This window comes from Etheostoma cragini, chromosome 9, assembly GCF_013103735.1.
Source record: "Etheostoma cragini isolate CJK2018 chromosome 9, CSU_Ecrag_1.0, whole genome shotgun sequence".
Classification (NCBI taxonomy): domain Eukaryota; kingdom Metazoa; phylum Chordata; class Actinopteri; order Perciformes; family Percidae; genus Etheostoma; species Etheostoma cragini.
The window spans coordinates 2,418,716-2,436,720 of record NC_048415.1 but is presented as its reverse complement, the minus strand read 5'-3'; the positions used below and the strand labels follow the sequence as shown (position 1 = coordinate 2,436,720).

The window sequence follows — 18,005 nt, the reverse complement described above, 5'->3', positions numbered from 1 at the left end:
CCCCCCCCCCCCCCCCCATTTCATGCTACAAATCTACTTTTGAACCGGAGACTTTGGAACGACATGGCTTCAGTCTTAGTTGAGCTTGGGTGATAATTTCAGACTTGCAGTTAACAATTGTTTTTGTTTAAATCTGATGGCTACTCTCTTTTTTAATTTATCAATAAATTCTTTAATATATGAAATGTCGTAACAGTGAAATATGTCCATCCCAATCTTTAAGATCCTAAAGTGTCAGATGTCTAAAACCCCCAAGTAGGAGCAGAAAGGGAGAAAAGGGAGCGGGTATTGTTAAACCATTCAGCATTCTTCCACAACAATGAGTTCATGTTATTGTTAATTGACTGTTGGTGGAATTGTGTCTTGTTAAATGTTTTCGCAAATCAATGATTCCTGGCAAATTGTAATTCAAATCTCTGCTAAAGTAGTTCATGTTTTTGTTTATTGTTCATTTGTAAAGACGTTTGTCAGCTTGTACAATGAAACACAGGTAATGGGAATCAACATCAATTCTATGATAGTATGCGGTTTGTACCTTTTGTGATATATTTTAATATAATATTGCTTTTTTACTGTAACATTGATTTCAAACATAAGCACATCTTTTTTGGTGTTTATTTTTTGTAGCAGCCAATACCGAACAATACTAGCTGCAATAAACAATAAAGCTGCACAATAGACTGGCCTTTAACAAACATTGCACCCCCCTGCATTTTGAATATTGCACTAGTTAAAATTGCAAACATGTGTCAAACCATTCTAAAACAAAGTATTGTGGGGCTGCAGAGATGCAAATACAAATCTACAAATAGTATCCTACAGACTAAAGAAAAACAATCTTTGTTTGGTACAGATCCTCACAAAAAAAAATCATGCTTCAGTCTTTTTACACTACAAATATTTTTTCAATGAAAATGAGAATGATTCAAATATGATCATTTCCTCCAATATCGTGAATTCATTTTGAAATCATATCTGTCAAAATACAAATGATCTACTCCTGTATTAAAAACGTAGTTGCCTTCACTGTGAGCTTTTCCCTGCAGGCCAGTCACTCCCTGTGTGCTTGTGATGGGTCAGACAGTGTACCAGTCAAGAGGAAGTAGTTGATTTGATGCATCAGTGTGTGTTTGAAACGCAAAGCATCAATAACGCATCTTGATAAAGTCATAATTGTGATTATGAAGTAGTTTGCTAGTATCCCTTCTGTGCTGCCTTTGTCTCTCCAAACTGTAGTAACCCAGTAGCAGGAGGAAATCATGCCCAAAATCTGGGTAATAAACATGAAACGGGGGTTACGCAAGTTTTCAAAAAGTCTAAAATTTTAGGCCCTAAAAAGTTGAAAATTATTGAAGTATTGTGTTGTAGGTCTTACGTAATTTCCCTACCTCCAATGCTCATTGAAATGTTCCTGCATCGCCTTGCAATGTTCTTTTTTAATTCTGTGGTGGTGTAGTTCTTTCTGTTGCTTGTTTAATTATGATTAGCTGTATTATGACTACAAATTAAACCAATATGCAACATATATTATGCAGCCAATCTAGACACTAGTCTTAAAATGCCAATGAGGAAATCTGGGAATTGTTTCAGACATTGTTTCCGAACTATGACATCAGACTTTTGTTTTTTAAGTCACAATATATTGGTCTTAAATTTTCTTAATAACAGTCTTAAAAACTCTTACATTTTGACTTGGTGAAACCTGCAGAAACTGTGTGACATAAGTCACTAGCCAATATCTTTTAATTAACTCTTTTTTTCCTGAAAAAGAGATCCGTTGCTGCCCTCTAGCCCAGACCCTTGAGCGCATCATTTTTTTGGTGTACTGCGTGTGGCATTTTGATTTGTTTGGAGCTTTAATATAACGTCTTTCCTTGTGTTTGTGTACTCGAGCACAAGATCATGGAACGGTTGTCACTGGTGAGCAGTGCTGCAAGAACATCCCAAGCCTCAGACTTCCACAGCTACCACACAGATTAGAGCCAACCCTGCTGTTTGTAAGGCATCCGCCAAGCAAAACAAACCTGCCTTTTGAGCCCTATTACCAGAGAGCGGGGTTAGGGTTGGGGCTAACAGCCTCATGGTTGGAAGAGAATTGAGCGAGAGAAAAAGGGGCTAAATCTGGTTTTGTGTTGTCATTGATTAAATTTAGCCTTCACAGTATGGCTTGACACATGTTGAAGGAGAGTGGGGTAAGCTCTTGTGGGGATCCTCTGTTGCCCCCTAGAGGTTAATACATTTGTCCCTCTTGTTGAAAATGCCACCTACCTTATAAGTTTCCAGTTGGAGCTTCAGAAACCTTTGTTTTGTTTTCCTCTTTATGCTACTGTAAGGAAAAAGTTAACTCAGTTTGTCCCCGGTCTGTATAAAGTTATAGTTTATATTGCCTAGTTTACAGGGGTTTTGTGGTAGTGTGTGACATGAGACTTTTGCAAGAGACCGCTTAGTTTCTGCGTGACTTGTTACATTTGTGTGTGTGTGTGTGTGTCTGTGTGAGAGAGAGAAAGAGAGAGAGAGCGGAGTGAAATGGTGTGCGTGTGTGTGTGTGCGCGCCCGTGCACACACACACGCTGGTGTTATAGAGAGGGGTCTGGGCAGTGTTCCCGTGTCCATGTACAGCCCCCAGAGTAAAGTAAACACAGCGGCTCTTTTCTCATCCCAGCCGTCAGCAGGCTCTCCCCAGGCCCGCGCCAGAGACCACACACCCAGACCACACACACACACACACACACACACACACACACACACGCACACTCTGCCCAGACCTTTCCGCAGATCCTTCCACATACTCGCATACACACGGACCACACAACACCAAGCTCGGGCCCCTTGCACGCAACCTAGCTGAGCTGTCATTCTGCCCTGTGTGTGTATGTGTGGGAGCGTGTCTGTGTGTGCGTGTGTGTGTGCGTGAGTGAATGAGTGTGGGCTGCCTGGCTATCTGTGTGTTTGTGCACGTGTATTTCCAAGATGGGGGGTGGAAGAAATACTCCTGGAAGCAGAATTATACAAAATAAAGGTCCTCTGCCCCTTCGCCGCTCCCACTCTAAACATATGGGATTGATAGGATATACCAAGCTCTTGTTTTAGGCCTGTTAACCTCTTATCTACTTCATGTCTGATCCATAGCCCCTCCATTTCCTCTGACAAGCGCAGGGTAGCAGCAACAACATAAACTAAGTCCCGTTGGAGTTTTCTTGTTAACTCCGGGATGTCAGGGCAATGGAGGGGGGGGGCTGTGGCAGAAAGGTTTACCAGAAAGGTTCCTACTCTTGGAGGATTTGACGCCACTACATACAGCATGTGCTGCTGCTGTCCCTCTGTAGGTTTTCATGCTTCTGTGTTTTGTTGTGCCATACGATTCACTACGACACTAATGGAAATCTGAACTTGAGTGCCATGAGCCAAATATTCAGCCATTGATAAGTTGTGAGCTGGCAGGACTTTAGTGTTATGGAGGTTTTCACACTTTGTACTGGAATGGAAAACCTTAATTTTGGTAACTGATTATTTAAACACACCGGGGAAATTATTACACACATCTCTCAATCTTGTGCAGTCCAGTACAACTCTCAATGCTAAAACATATAATTGAATTAACACCTCTGTGACCGTGTCTACAAAAACTGAACATAAAGTCAATGGCAGAATGTTGCATTGGGTTTTACATGTGTACATAATAGAGTGTAAAGCACAACATGTCACTGATGTTTATTTGAACTCACCAGGTCTAAACGCTTCTGACGTAAACGTAACGAGACCGAATAATAAAGGGAACTTTGGTGTCCGACTGTTGTTGTTTTTTCTTCAGAAAAGCACCGCTGCACGGGACGCTACGTTACCGTTAGCTAGTAGCTGGATTAAACACAACGGTTAAAATGCTGACAGATTTCGTGAAGCGGTGGAAAGTGTAAGTGTATTTCCCTGTAGAGGATTCAAACAACGAGACGGTGCATTTACTCAAACTCGCCAGCCTTGTGGTGCATTTTAAAGGTGCCCTGCCACATAAAACCATTTTTACTTGCATTTTTTGAAATATTTTAGCTCCATATTTGTTTCTGTTATGTTGTGAATGTGAAAATGAACTGCTACCTCCTCTGTCAGCTCTAGCCACTGAAAAGAAATAAGAGGAGAAATCAGGCCAATCACAACAGCTGGTCAGTCTGATGTCATGTTGCCTGAGCTCATTACTATTCATGAACACGCCCAGTTACGCTGGATGAAGGATAGCCAGGCTCTCATTGGCTAGCTGTAAGCTGTAAGCCAGTCAGAGTCAAGCAGCTTAATTTGTTAATAATGAGAACAGGCATTAATAGAGCTGAGTCTTCCCGCAGGCATTCTACGCTGCAATGGCTTAAAAGAAGGTAACCAAGGCATTTTTTCCACAAAAAATGTTAGCGTCCACGGGAAAACTTCAGACATTAACACAAAGTAATGAAATATGTTGGTCAGGGCTCCTTTTAAATTATTGTAAGCTGCAGCTAGGACGAAGTCGGGACGCAGCCTTTCCGCAGTGAGTGAAAATACACACATTGACTTAAATGGAAACCTAATGATTCTGCCGCCGTTCTGCAACCGGTGGAAATTAGAGGTCAGGTGACCCCCATAAGGTCACGATCCCCTTGGTTAGGGAAGCACAGACTAATCATTTGAAGTCATTTGTTAAGCCACAATGCCAAACAGTGCTCGTCCCCCAGCTTCTCGAATGTGAGATTTATCTGCTTTTTATCACTTTGTATCATTGTAAACTTGAAATATGTTTGGTTTTTAGACTTCGTGCCATTACCAAACTACCAATTGTAAGATAAATTTGTTCTCCAGGGAGATTTAGGTTTTTGCACTATTTTTTAAAATCATTTAATAGACTGATATAAATGTAATTTTAAACGTTGATAGACAGCATTTGCAGCCTTGCTTTATGGCTCTTGGTGCTTACACCAGCTGCTGCAGGAGATGACACTTAGGTTTTCTTCTTAAAGGAAATCTCTCTTACAAGTAGAGTAATTAACGTTGTGCTCTGTCAGATTCGATTTCCTTTGATATTGGCGCCCCCATTGGCTCTTGAAAGTTGTATTGGACCTCAGTTTTCCGCCTACACCTAATTAGTGACCATGTAACTACAAAGGGTGGCCATCATAAACTTGTTGCAGGTCCGGTCCGTGTGAACTCCTGCGTTGTTTGTGGAGAACGTGTTTGGCTGCGGAGAAAAAGAGCGGAAGCCTCGCTCAGGCTGCTTGGGAGAGTCTAGATTGGTCTACCTTTTGGAGAGCTGGCAGTGATTTATTAGCAAACATCTGCGCTGCTGAAATACATCCTTTCATTTTTTCATTTGGAATCTTTCCCTGTCTTCCTTTTGAACTGATTTGCATTGGTGCTCCTTCGTTGGTACCACAGCCTGCACAGTATTGTGTGGGCTTATGTGGAATGATTGGGGAGGCCAGGTTTATTTATCCTTCGCTGTGAGGTTTACATTCTTCCTTTCCTCCCTCCTCTCTGTCCGCTCCTTCATTCTTGGCTCCCTTTTCTATTTTTCCTATTATCTGGGAGATAACTGCTGCAATGCATACATTGTTTGGAGACCTACAGGGTGGGGAATTAACACTAGGTGCCTGCCAAATGCTGCCCCAATTTTGCTGTCCCCAGTCAGTTCTACAAATCTAAATATCTGGCTGCCGGGTAATTCACTGAAAGCTGCTGGTAAATTAAAACAAATAATTTATTGTTTTTATTTTCAGGAGAGGGTTGTGGGTTCACCAGCTACGGTTCCACGTTGACATAAAGATTATTTTTTATCCCCGTTCCAAGACATGGAGGGTCTATTGTATTTAAGCGTTTTGTGTGGTCATCTGGCAATGCCTTGTTTTTGCATTTATACAGCAACAAATAGAAAATGTGATTTTAATTACTGATTGCTTCTTTAGAAGTTCTTGTAACTTGTTCTTATGCGTGTGTGGAGTTTTGTGTTAATTGCCATGTCCTCTAATGTATGCCTCCCTTTTTGTCCATGCCCAGGTGCTGATTGCCCCAGTGTTCCTGTCTGCCTCAGGCCACCATGTCTCGTGCCCGTCAGCCCCCGCTGGTCACGGGCATCTCGCCCAAGGAGGGTGCGGCTTGGACCAAAGTCACCATCCGCGGAGAAAACCTGGGCACGGGCCCGGCCGACCTCATCGGTAACACATTTATAACCACACGACTAACCACACATGCAGCTCAGTCTTGGTAAAATGTTGTAGTTTCTATATTTGTTTACTTTATTTTATTTTTTTATGAATTGCTGTTTAGCAATGTTAATTTCCATTGGGAAGGAAGACATCCATATTCAATCTTCACTGTCTTCCCCTTGATACTTTTTCTTTAATTAATACGTCCATATAAATAAACAGTATAATGGTATTTCTTAGATCAGCTCACAGATCATTTACAGTATTTGTTTTATCGTAAATGATCATTCTTAGGTGATGATTTTCTGATTTTATTTGTGGTAGTTGCTTTATTTGAAATAGGGGGACTCTAATGTTGATTAAATCTAGCTTTTTTGTCATTTCATTTCTGCTCTGGTACGTAAAGTATTTTTTGACTTAAGTTGTATAACGGACTTTATTAACTTATCCATCAACAAACCACAGCGGCCCCTTTTTTAAACAGGCTGGTGTAAAGTTTGTTTTTGTTTATATGATACGTAAGTGGACTGGACGCCTCATTCTTTTCCCCTTTTGGAATAAAAATCTCATCACTTTTTCACTATTTATATTTTACTCTTATGGCAATTTAGTAAGTAAAAAAAAAAAAATACTAACTAAATACAACTTTGTGCACATATTCATACGTAGCGATAATTAACTGTTGTTTTAAACTGGCTGTATACTTACATTTAAATATGTGTTGCATTATAACAGGTATTTTCTAAATGGAAGAATGCAAGAGTAAAATTCATTTGAAAATGTAAAATCAGTTTTACCATTTCATTTTGCAATTGTATCCTTTGAGAATATAAGAAAAGTTAGAAATATAAGAAAATACTTCTTTTGAAGTGTACTTTTAAAGTTTAAACAAAGAAGAATCGTCCAAAAATGGAAAACAAATAACTCAAACACACCAACCAAATAAAACATTGCGATATAATATTGTTATGTAATTCAATTCTGCTAACTCTCTGCAACAACATTTGTGTTTCTGTAAATATTTAGATACTGTATGCCTAATATGAAAAACTTAGGAGCTTATCAATATGCAATAATGTGGAAATAGAGTTGTTGTTGTTATTGGTGGTGTGTCTTTTTTATGATTTTCAAGAGCCTCACGGATGGAATACCTCCATCTTGTTCTTATTATGTGTTTGAACGTCTTCTTCTTTGGTTTGAGCGGAGGTGAGTAAAGGGGGGGGGGGGGGGGACAGTCCAGAGGACTCACACACAGCCTCATGCTTAAAAAGCCGTGCTAAGGCCAAGCGATACGGGTCTATTTGTAACCACAATGTCCCTGGGGCCTGGAATTAGACAATTAGATATGCACAAATGTGTGTGAGTGCTTTTGTATTAAAACAAAGTGGCCAGTCGAGAACAGAGGCAGGAAATGGGGCTCTAATTGCCATATTATTCACGGTTTTATGGGCTATTTGTTCATCAGCTTTCATAGGCTTTCATGATGTTTGATTATACACACGTGAAGCATTCTGAATCCCCTCGGCCGGAACAGTCAAAGTAATCCCCCTGTCTATCTTCAAGTGTCCAAATAGTTTTCAAGAGGCTTTAAAAAGAGGACAACAGATGTAGGGGCAGAGTGCACATTGTGTCAGTAATGGGCCACTTAGCGCTGAAGTGACACACGTTAGCTTAAAGGAGCTGAGTGAGAGGAAGGAAGGTCACGGCCACCCACACCCATCGTGACCCCAACTTGAACTTTGGCCCCCGGTGACAGTTTGACTAAACTTGCTGATAGACGCCAATTCTGTCTGAGTGATCTGTCTGAGTAAGCTCCTCTTGTGTGTGTGTGTGTGTGTGTGTGTGTGCGCGCTCAGTGCTACATGTTTATTTGTGCTGTCACTGTGTGGTTGTATCGCTCACCCTTTTCACCCTTTCCCCCTCTCTCTTCCGTCCCAGGTCTGTCGATCTGCGGCCATAACTGCCTGCTGACAGCCGAGTGGATGTCAGCCAGCAAGATAGTGTGCCGCGTGGGTCCCGCCAAAGACGACAAGGGAGAGATCATTGTCACAACCAAGTCTGGAAGCCTCGGCACATCCACAGTCTCATTCAAACTGCTCAGGCCAGAGAGAATTGGTAAGACTCACCAGCCTCAACATTTGATTTGCCAGCTTGGACAGTAGGAGCAGATAAAAGTTGCAACTAACCCTGCAGCTGATAATTAATTATTTACAGCTTTTTCTAAATATATATATTTATATATAATTTTTTTATATGTAGTATTATTAGCAATTCAATGGTTGTTTGTTTTGTTTTTGTTTTAATTAATTGATAAACTGTTTAAACTCTAAATTGCTCCACAACTTCAAAGTCAAAGTTGACAAAGTTCAAAAAAAAATTAAATAGACAAAACACAAGCACATACATTTCATGTTTTTATTTTTCACTCCTCTGGCAACACATACATCACATTGATAGAAAACGCTGCAAAAAAATAAAACCCAAGCAAAATGGGAAACCCATTTGCCAAAAAAAGTGATTACAGTAACACGCCTGGCTGTGTGATCTGCAGAAATCAAACATACATCAATGATGTTAGAGAATGAGCTAATGTTTATTTCAATTTAAACAATCTCTTTCTCCAGTATTACTGGACAAAGTGGCTGTACACAGCGTTGGCCTTTTACTAATGACTTGTGTGTCTCCTGGTCGGTATTTGCAGCACATTTCTTCATACGTGTTGTCAAATTGGTGGACGTGTTTCTCTGATGGCTTGTGTTTTGAATTTATTTTTCCTAAATGCAATGTGTGTTGTCAAATTGAGATTGTATTGATTTATTTGTGTTGTTGTTTTGCATGTAGTTCTGAAGTTGCAGTGTATTGAGCTTTCTCAGCGACTGTAGATCTCTTTACCAGAACATGTTAAAGGTGGCGTATGCACTGAGTAGACACTGTGTGTGTGTGTGTGTGTGTGTGTGTGTGTGTGTGTGTGTGTGTGTGTGTGTGTGTGTGTGTGTGTGTGTGTGTGTGTGTGTGTGTGTGTGTGTGTGTGTGTGTGTGTGTGTGTGTGTGTGTGTGTGTGTGTGTGTGTGTGTGTGCGCGCGCGTGCGTGCGTGCACGCTTTTGCACGCACATCTGGGATGTGTTGTTGAGCTCCCTGACGTGTGTCACGCCTCTCCTGTTCTGCCCTGACCCGCAGGTATCCTGGACCAGTCCGCTGTGTGGGTGGATGAGATGAACTACTACGACATGCGGACCGACCGCAACAAAGGCATCTCCCCCCTCTCCCTGAGACCCAGCAATCCACTAGGCATCAATATAGACAAGTATGGACAGAGAACACACAAACGCACGCACACAAACATCGCTCAGCACAATCACACCGCCATAAACACACACGTTCTAGTCGTTGACTCATGGTTTACATCCCTAAACAGACACAAACTCTCCCCATATGCAGGCGTTTGAAATATTATGCCAACACCGCAATGGCTGAACAGCCTCTAACCGCTGCTCACAGGGAGTGGAAACAGTATAATTGTGTATAAAGCAGAGAGGACGGTGGTCGATAGAAAGGGATTTGGAAAGAACTAAGGCAGCGACCCTCACATGTTGTGTACCGCCTAGGAGCAGGCAGGCAACACGGTGCTCCCACGCGCCTGGCAGAGAGCGCAAAAGTTGTAATATATAGTTTGTGTTATCAGGTTTTGGCATTTCTGAGTAAGTGTTTGTTTGGTTTAGAGGGGCCGGGGGCAAGTGACCGTTCGTGGCTAGAGATGCGACCCCATAAACAGGCTGTACCATTCACTCGTCTCCCAGGGTTGCGTTAAACATCCAGCATAAAAAGTCAGCACAATTCCTTTTGAGAGGAATGTGTTGATCTGACACAGGAAGAGTTGTGACATGAAATACTCCTTAATGCATTTAATTGGAGGAGCTGTTGTGCACAATCACATCCTTGTGTTGGTGATGTCACCGGATGCACCAGCTGTTTGTAGCGTCATACTTGGCCTTGTTATAATGTAGGTGATTAATAAATGTAGAATAAAGAGTTACTAGATGAAACTAAAAGTCTGTACATAGACCTTAGTTGTTAAAACATTTCCACATGATTCCACACAATAAGGTTTGTCTGGTAGCGTAATAGGATTTTTCCCTTACTAAATAAGTAAGCTTGCTTGTTGCAGAAACAGCTGCAGTTCAGAGTTAATATTGTTGATTGCTGTGTGATTGCACAGCTCTGCAGATGTTTCAGAAGTTTTAGCAGTGAAATGCTTAAGTGAAATACAGCTTAAGATGACTAAGAACTTATTAAAGGACCTAACACAAACTGAGTGATACATGTAATATTAGATATGCATTACCAATCCATGATTGTAGAGGAAACTGTCACATCTGATCAGAGAATCTGATCTGTCAGAATGGTAATGATGTAGTGCAACACCAGATGCCTGCTGAACCACACAGCTAGAAAAGCAAAAAGCTGCATCGACTTACAATCTTCTGCACTCTGAACACGTGAGATACTTGTGAGGAGGGTGCCTTCAGTTAGCCTCATTTACTTTCATTCTAACACAGTACTTGAAGTGAAGAAGAAAAGGACTCCACTTTTCATTAAATGCAAGATTAGAAAGATCAAAGGTCACATAGCTGGGGTATGGGACTTACAGTAGTTATCTTAGTTTGGTATCTCCTGAGCGAAATTAAAAATCAATGCCACCGGTAACATTTTGAGTTGTCTTGTATTTCCCTCAATTACAATCACTTCTTGACCATTCTAAACCAACATCTCCACCTGTAGTAATATTTTGTGCCCAAAGTTGTGAATGTCCATTTGCACTTTCACTCTGTTGTGATATAGTCATTTGACCATTGCAACAACTCTGCATATGTAATATTATTCCATGTGAATGAGTGAATGAGTGTGTATGTGTTTGTACTAACTACTAAGTGCTGCTGGTTTTCTGCACGTGTTTGTGTTAGCATACGTCACCAAGTGTATGGATTTTCTGTTTTTCAGACCTCAATACCGTACTGTCCGTGTGTGAATGTTTCAACATATGTGTATGTAACTGCAGAGTGGGTGGTGTTGGTGGGGGGGTTGGTTTGTGTAGGCCATGGGTCATTAGTAGAGATCAAGCTTCCCTAATGAGTGCTGGGTCCTCCAGGGGCACCCAGGCGTCACACACTGCACTTCCCACGCCGAGCTCTAACAACCTGGGTACTTTTTGGCTGCGCACTGCCCCCTGCTGGACAATACTGCCTTCAACATCACATAAAAACAATTATCTCACAAATTATTTTTCCAAACCCCTTTTTGCTCTCAATTTGTTGTTAATGTATTTATAAATTTATTTGTCTCTGTTTTCATGTCATTGTCAGATTGTACTGCAAGATTTGATCATTGGTATTATCTAATGTTATCTGTACATTGTACATCTTTCAATAAAGTTGAGTTCTTCTTTTATCCTGCTTTTCTTCTGTGATCATCTTTGTTAATCTGTTTTTTTTTCTCAGAGGCAAACTCCCACAGAAAGACATGGAGCTGACATTTCCAGGAATGAGTGGAGACTTCACCAGTGAGAACTTCTCTGCCACCTGGTACCTCATAGAAAACCACACAGGCTCCAGGTAATTAATGGATATTACTCATTAATTGAGAAAATAATAGATGAAATGCAGCCCTATAGTACAGATAGGGAAATGGCAGTGGCTTCGTTGAAAAGAAAAGAATACAAACCGAGAGTAGAGAGACAATTTTTATGCTTGGTTTTATGTAAAGTACATGTTACTCATGTAGTGACAAATCACGACAGAATTTATCTCATGATGCATTTCATGTGGAGCAGATCTCTAGACAATACTTGTTAACATAAACTTTGATTTTATAGTGTCTTGGCTGAATCTTCACATGGTCATTTGGGTTGTTAGAGAGTGCAGTTAGGTATGTAGACGAGGCAGCCTGCTGACCCAAAAAGCCCTGAGCCTCTTTGACTTGTCAACTGTCATGTCAGGGCAGAGGAGAGTTATTTTGGACTCTCCTGGCTTCCTCTCCCCCAGCTTAGCCTTCCAGTAACCTAGACCTCAGGATCCAGCGTGACCAGGGGCCTCTGTTTAGACCTCGCCGGGTGACTGTTTCTTCCTGCGGAGGAAACCTCACTCAGTCAGGACACTCACACAGACACACATACTCCCATTCTCCGAATGTATGCGTGTGGTTGTGTTTCTGCAAGAGATGCTTGTTTTGGCAAAATATTGCCAATATAATGTAAACGATTAGTTGACCAATCAATTAAAAAAAGCCGTTGATTGTAATCAAGTAAAAATACCAAACATTTGTCGGCTCTGGCTTTTTAAAAATAGATTTCTTAATATTGTTAATTGAAGCCATTTAAATACATCATCTTGGACTCTTGAAATGGGCATTTTACAATTACCTAGACAGATGAATGAATGAGTGTAAAAAGTTAAAGTTAAAAAAGCAGGCCTAAAATAATAGCGTGACCATTTTGTTTCCTCAGTTTTGAGCAGTTGAAGATTGGGGCCAATAATCTGAAGAAGCAGGCTACTAAGAAGAATGAGGGGAGTCTGGCTTATGTGAAAGGAGGCCTCAGTACGTTCTTTGAGGCCCAGGACGCTCTGGCAGGTGAGAGGGATTAACACATTTTTTGTGTGCTATGGAATTGCACCAAATCGCCCGCAATTAATTCACAACCTTCCAACTCATCACTCTTCATCTCTGCTGAGAAAAGAGCTTTTGATATTTGAAAAGCATGCAAGCGTGCATGTCCCTGTTTTTTTTTCCTCCACATGCGGTCTAGCAGCGGTTGATTAAAGAGGCACATTTGGACTTTGTGTCAAAACCCTCCTAGCCCTTGGTGCTACAGTCACACAAGCCAACTACAACACGGCTAATTCTCCTTCATCAAAATGAGATCAGCTCTCTCACCTGTCACACACTGTCTCACTCGAGTCTCCCTAGAGCACGGAAGTGGACGCACAAACAAACACACACAAAACGCTTGGCCAAATGAACCTTCAGATGCCAAAAAGATTTCAAGGTAGCGGTAGCCGAGACTGACTGACTGCTGTCGCTCTGCCAGGTACTTCAAATCAATTGTTCACTTCATCATTCATACTTTTGTCTGTTTACTCTCTCCTCCCGCCATAGCTGCTCAGTTACTTCCCCTTACTATTTATACGTACACTTTTCTGCCTCCATCATTATTATTATTGCTTTCCGTATGTTTGTGTCCCGGTTGGGAGAAAGGCAATGTTTTCATTGTTAGTGGCTGACTCTAAATAAACGGAGCAGCCCAACACAATGCAGGCCAGAGTATTAGGACTGATAGTCCTGATAACGGACCCAATATGACCAATGGGAACAATACACAGTCATTCTCACGTTCAGACTGAGCGTGCCCACTGTGTGCCCACTGGCCCAATGGGAAATGTACAGTCCCGACAGATGGAGGAAGCAATACAGTATGGATGGACTCAAGTGACCTGTGAACCAAGAGGGCATGATGATGTTTTATGACCTGTGTGACAGGATGGGAGTCACTGTATTGGCCTGATCATAAAATGCCCCACTTGCTTTGCAACACCTGTTTTTTAGTTTAGGAACACATTGAATTAAACAAGTTTAGCCGATATAGCATGTAAACTGGGCTCAGTAACCACTAAGGGTTGAATTACTATAACCAATACACTAATTACAAAACGTCAATAAAGTTGCTAGCTCATCAACAATAAGGCTACAATAGAACGTTTTTATGAAGGAACAGGCTCACTCTGCAGTTACCCACTTTATTCTTGAATATCATACAGCTCCCACTTTTCACATGTAATTTCCACAAACATTGTCTCATATTTATGACTTAAAAGTTCATTTTTTTACAACTTTCTGACTCCTGGCTTCTCATCATGACTCATTACAGCACCACAACATCCTTTCTTGGCCAAGATTTGGCTCCGAGTCATAAAAATTGAAGTGGTAGCCCAGAATGGATAGCTCAAGTGGAGATATTCTCTACATTCGGTATGGTCAGCCAAACCGACATACCAGCCGACATGCTGCTAGCAGCCAGCTCGAGACAGCTCTGCAACCGCTCACTGCCAGGCCTAGTTAGCACAGCTGTCTGAGTAACTGTGAATCCTTTCTTTGTCTCTCAGCTGCGTTTTGGCAGGTCTCTTTTGTTCTTAGTCGTTCCAAATGAACCTCACCTGAGATGTCGCTGAAAATTTAAAAGAAATTAGTTGTGGGAAAAAGAAGAGAAATTAACAGGGTGCTTGTGTGTTCTCCTTGTTCAGAATATTCTGTGTTAGAAGTCGCTGGAGTGCTTCCAGCCCTCTTAATCACAATCACGACATTTTGCACTCCTCTCCTGTTTATTTTCTCTCATGCTAGCATGTGAGATATTTATTGATGACTTTAATAGAAGTCTGGAGTTACTTTTTAATGCAAGTGTAATGCTGCCGGCAAGGTGGAAACAGGGAGGAGAAGCCAAATCTGGGAAAAGAAATGAGGCGGAGAGAAAATGTTTAGAGCAAACGGCAGACTCTTACTTCAATATCCATGGGCCTTCTCTCCCTCCTTCTATTCCTTGTCCCTGCTAATTGCTTCTTAATTGCTCTCCAGTATAGCTAACTATCTCCAACAGAAATAGCTAAACAAAACCCCATTTCTCTTTTTTTAATGAACTTTGGAGTTCGTGCTTCAGCACACAGATTATAATATTACATTGTTTTGCGTCTGCAAATGTTATTAATTACAGAGCTGTCGGGTCAGTTAGCTAATGTCAGCTTTTGGCAAATGGAGAAACGAGACTGGGAGCTCTGGACAACGTTTTATGCGAGGGTTGTATTTTGAAGAGCTTCCAAAGGTCCGTTCAAAAGTGCGTGGTCAAGATGCATGGCCTCAAATGATTTTTATTGTGTAAGAAATAAGCTGCACCCACATTAACATCCATTCTTTAAGCAGAAGCATCTTTTCAAATGACATTAGTTGGGCTTTTTGTTTATATTTAGACCAAAAAAAACACATCAATTGTTAAACAGATTTGTTATCGACCAGATTTGACAAAACCACACAAAATATAGTTTCTTTGTCAATGTTATAATACAATTTAAGTGTTTCTGCTGTATTTAGTTTTTAATCACCACCGTAATACCTTACCTCATGGCACTTAACATAAAAGTGATACAGTAGGTGGTATAAAAATTCAAAATGTTGATTTTGAATTTTGAATATGTATCAGCAGATATCCAGAGATGAGGTATCAAAATTGGTAGCAGGAGGAAAAACAGTTGGAGGGGTGCAGGGCTGATTACATGAAAAAAAGAAGGTTAAAATGTCAAGCCCGTAACTCATTGTTTAACAGCTTTTAAGGAAACAAAAAATTAAGAGACAATTATAAGAGGCAAGAGAAAGAAGTCCGAACATTTACATTTGAATGAAAATGACAGTATGTATGACAAATAGTGGAAACTCGGCACATAAATGAAGACAACACTCTACTTTTAATGGTTTATAATCCAAACTGCACGTATTTATGTGGTTTTGCTCAGTAGGACTTGAAGCCTAAATCTGTGCAGATCAGACTACTGTACATAGTACTGGATCTGAGGCTTGACCCAGAGATGTAATGCTGCGTCCCAGGTTTGGATGGGTTTCACATTAAGTAACAGTATCCTGTGTGTGTAAACTATATATATTTTTTTAACTTTAATCAGATGGTACTGGATGTAGAAAGTTGGAAGTATGTTGTTAGGCCAAATGGGCATTTCATCATATAATGTAGTCAAGCACCTACGGCTGCATGATATGAGAAAATATGCGATGTGTAATGACGTTGAATATTGCCAAAAAACAATCATATAATTTGTGTAGTGTACTCAGTTCTGCATTTCAGCAGCTTTAAGTTTTCTGCTAAATTCCTCGTTGAATTTAAAACAAATAAAAGGAAACCATTTCGGACATTATTTTATTGAACAAATCTAACATTGATTTGGATATAAATAAAATAAATTCCATTTTCATTTTACAGTGCCGTTTTCTTCTGATATTTTGCGGAGTGTTTTTTTAAATATATCTATGTTGCAGCTTTCTGCGGAATGGTTATTGCGCCAGTGGATATGACGAGGACGATTTAAAAAAAGAAGAAGAAAAACACAATATATATTTGCTGCCCCACAAGCACTTCTATGTCGAATTTCTGAAGTGGCTTGTATCAAGTTGTTACTAGTTGTGAGGTCAGGTTTTGCAATGGTCAGTTTTGTGCTAGTTTCCGGAAATCGGGCAGTTTTGTATTCCGCATTGGCAGATTTTCTTGTTTGATGTAATATTTTAGTTGTCTGCTGTTTCTTTGCAGGTGAAAGATTTTGGGCATGGCGACTGTTTGGTCGTGAAGCCTCAGTGACAAATTGAGCCATGTTTCTGAGACAGAGCTGCTCTGGCTCAGATTGACTGAGTGACAGTCTGTCATTGGAGTCCAGGCTTGTTTCTACAAAAATGTTGAAATTTGAGGTTTTTCATTGTTGTGTGAACAGGAAGTCTCCCAGTGATGCAGGAAACGGAACGGCTACCGTGTTCCAAAAATGCCAGATTCCCAGGGCCTATTCCCCGAGCCCCTGGCCCCGGCAGGAGTCAAAACATCTCCAGCTTTAGAATCCAGGGACACTGTATTTTTATTCTTATTCAGTTTTTTTTTTTCTTCCCTAAACGTTTCCAGGAAGTGAAGTGGGAGCTGCAGCTCTTCCTCAGGTCCTGGCTGCGTCTGTTATCCGGACTCTGACCTGATGTTTAGGTTAGCCGTGACGTCACCAGCCCTTCAGTGTGTGACAGTTGCAGAGGACACACAGCTGGTAGCAATGCGAGGGGGGTGGGGGGTGTGGAGATGTGAAGCAGCCCTGCAGTGTGTGTGTCTCAGTCTTCCTGTGTGTTCTGCCCTATCAATCCTGTGCTCTCTATACACTCCCAGGTCTACGTGCCTTTGTCTTAACCTGCATCTGGCCACATTTTCTGCCAGTTGTCGAGCTGCGAGAGGTCCACCAAAGGGCCAGTGACATCCGTGCTGATTAGGGCAATGGCATGTTGGAACGGTGTGTTTTTTAGGAATATCTCGATCTCTGCCTTGAGGCTTCTGTCTGTCAGAGTGGACCCACATATTTATTTACAGAACTCTCCCCCTTCACTTTGCCTCCCGCTCCCTCTGCCGTCTCCAAGCTCGGCTAACAGCGAGCAGTTGTAGTTGTGGGAGAAGAAGGAAGGCAGGGAGAGTGGAGAGAACAGTAATGATTGGATCGTTTCTGTCTCTTAACTTCATTCTTGAGATGTCTGCCTGTTGCATTCTTGAATCGCTCCACAAATATGTATGAGAAGGTCTCCTAAGCCTTCTCCACCTCTCTTCCACTCTGTCAATAAACCCACACTGCAGCTCTCAGCACCCAGCTGCCCACTACTGCACACCATTTATTTATTCACTGGGGTAGCCACACCGCTCGCTCTGCCTCTTTTGCTCCCTCTGTTTTCTCCCCTCATTCCCTCTTTTCAAACTCCCTCTCCCGCGTAAAGCTCTTCATGTTAAGTGATGGATACAAGCCATCAGAGATTTTCCGCCCACTTCCCCTGAGCAGTCATTTTTGGCATCCAGACCTCCAGCTCTGCTCTCCCAAATGTTATTTTTCAGAGTTGAAACATTTTTGATTCACATTACCTCCAGGTCAAAGGGCTCCAAATGTCCCAAGACCACAAAGCTGTGCTGTTAAGGGCTTTGGTTAGGTGAATTGATCCAGTACAGTCACTGCTGGGACAAAGTCAGGTCCTCAGTTGGCGTGGGAACAGGCAAAGGGGGGGGGGGGGGG

The 18,005-nt window shown here is 41.4% G+C and overlaps 1 protein-coding gene across 1 annotated transcript in view; it reads left to right on the top strand.

The window, feature by feature from the left end:
* exoc2 (exocyst complex component 2) overlaps positions 1-18,005 on the top strand; it is a 51,260-nt gene that overhangs the window by 6,737 nt on the left and 26,518 nt on the right. The window contains exons 2-6 of the mRNA XM_034881576.1: positions 6,013-6,170; positions 8,100-8,276; positions 9,340-9,466; positions 11,658-11,771; positions 12,662-12,786. Coding sequence (XP_034737467.1) covers positions 6,053-6,170; positions 8,100-8,276; positions 9,340-9,466; positions 11,658-11,771; positions 12,662-12,786 — 661 coding nt within the window. The 5' untranslated portion in view covers positions 6,013-6,052. The remainder of the gene's footprint in view (positions 1-6,012; positions 6,171-8,099; positions 8,277-9,339; positions 9,467-11,657; positions 11,772-12,661; positions 12,787-18,005) is intronic.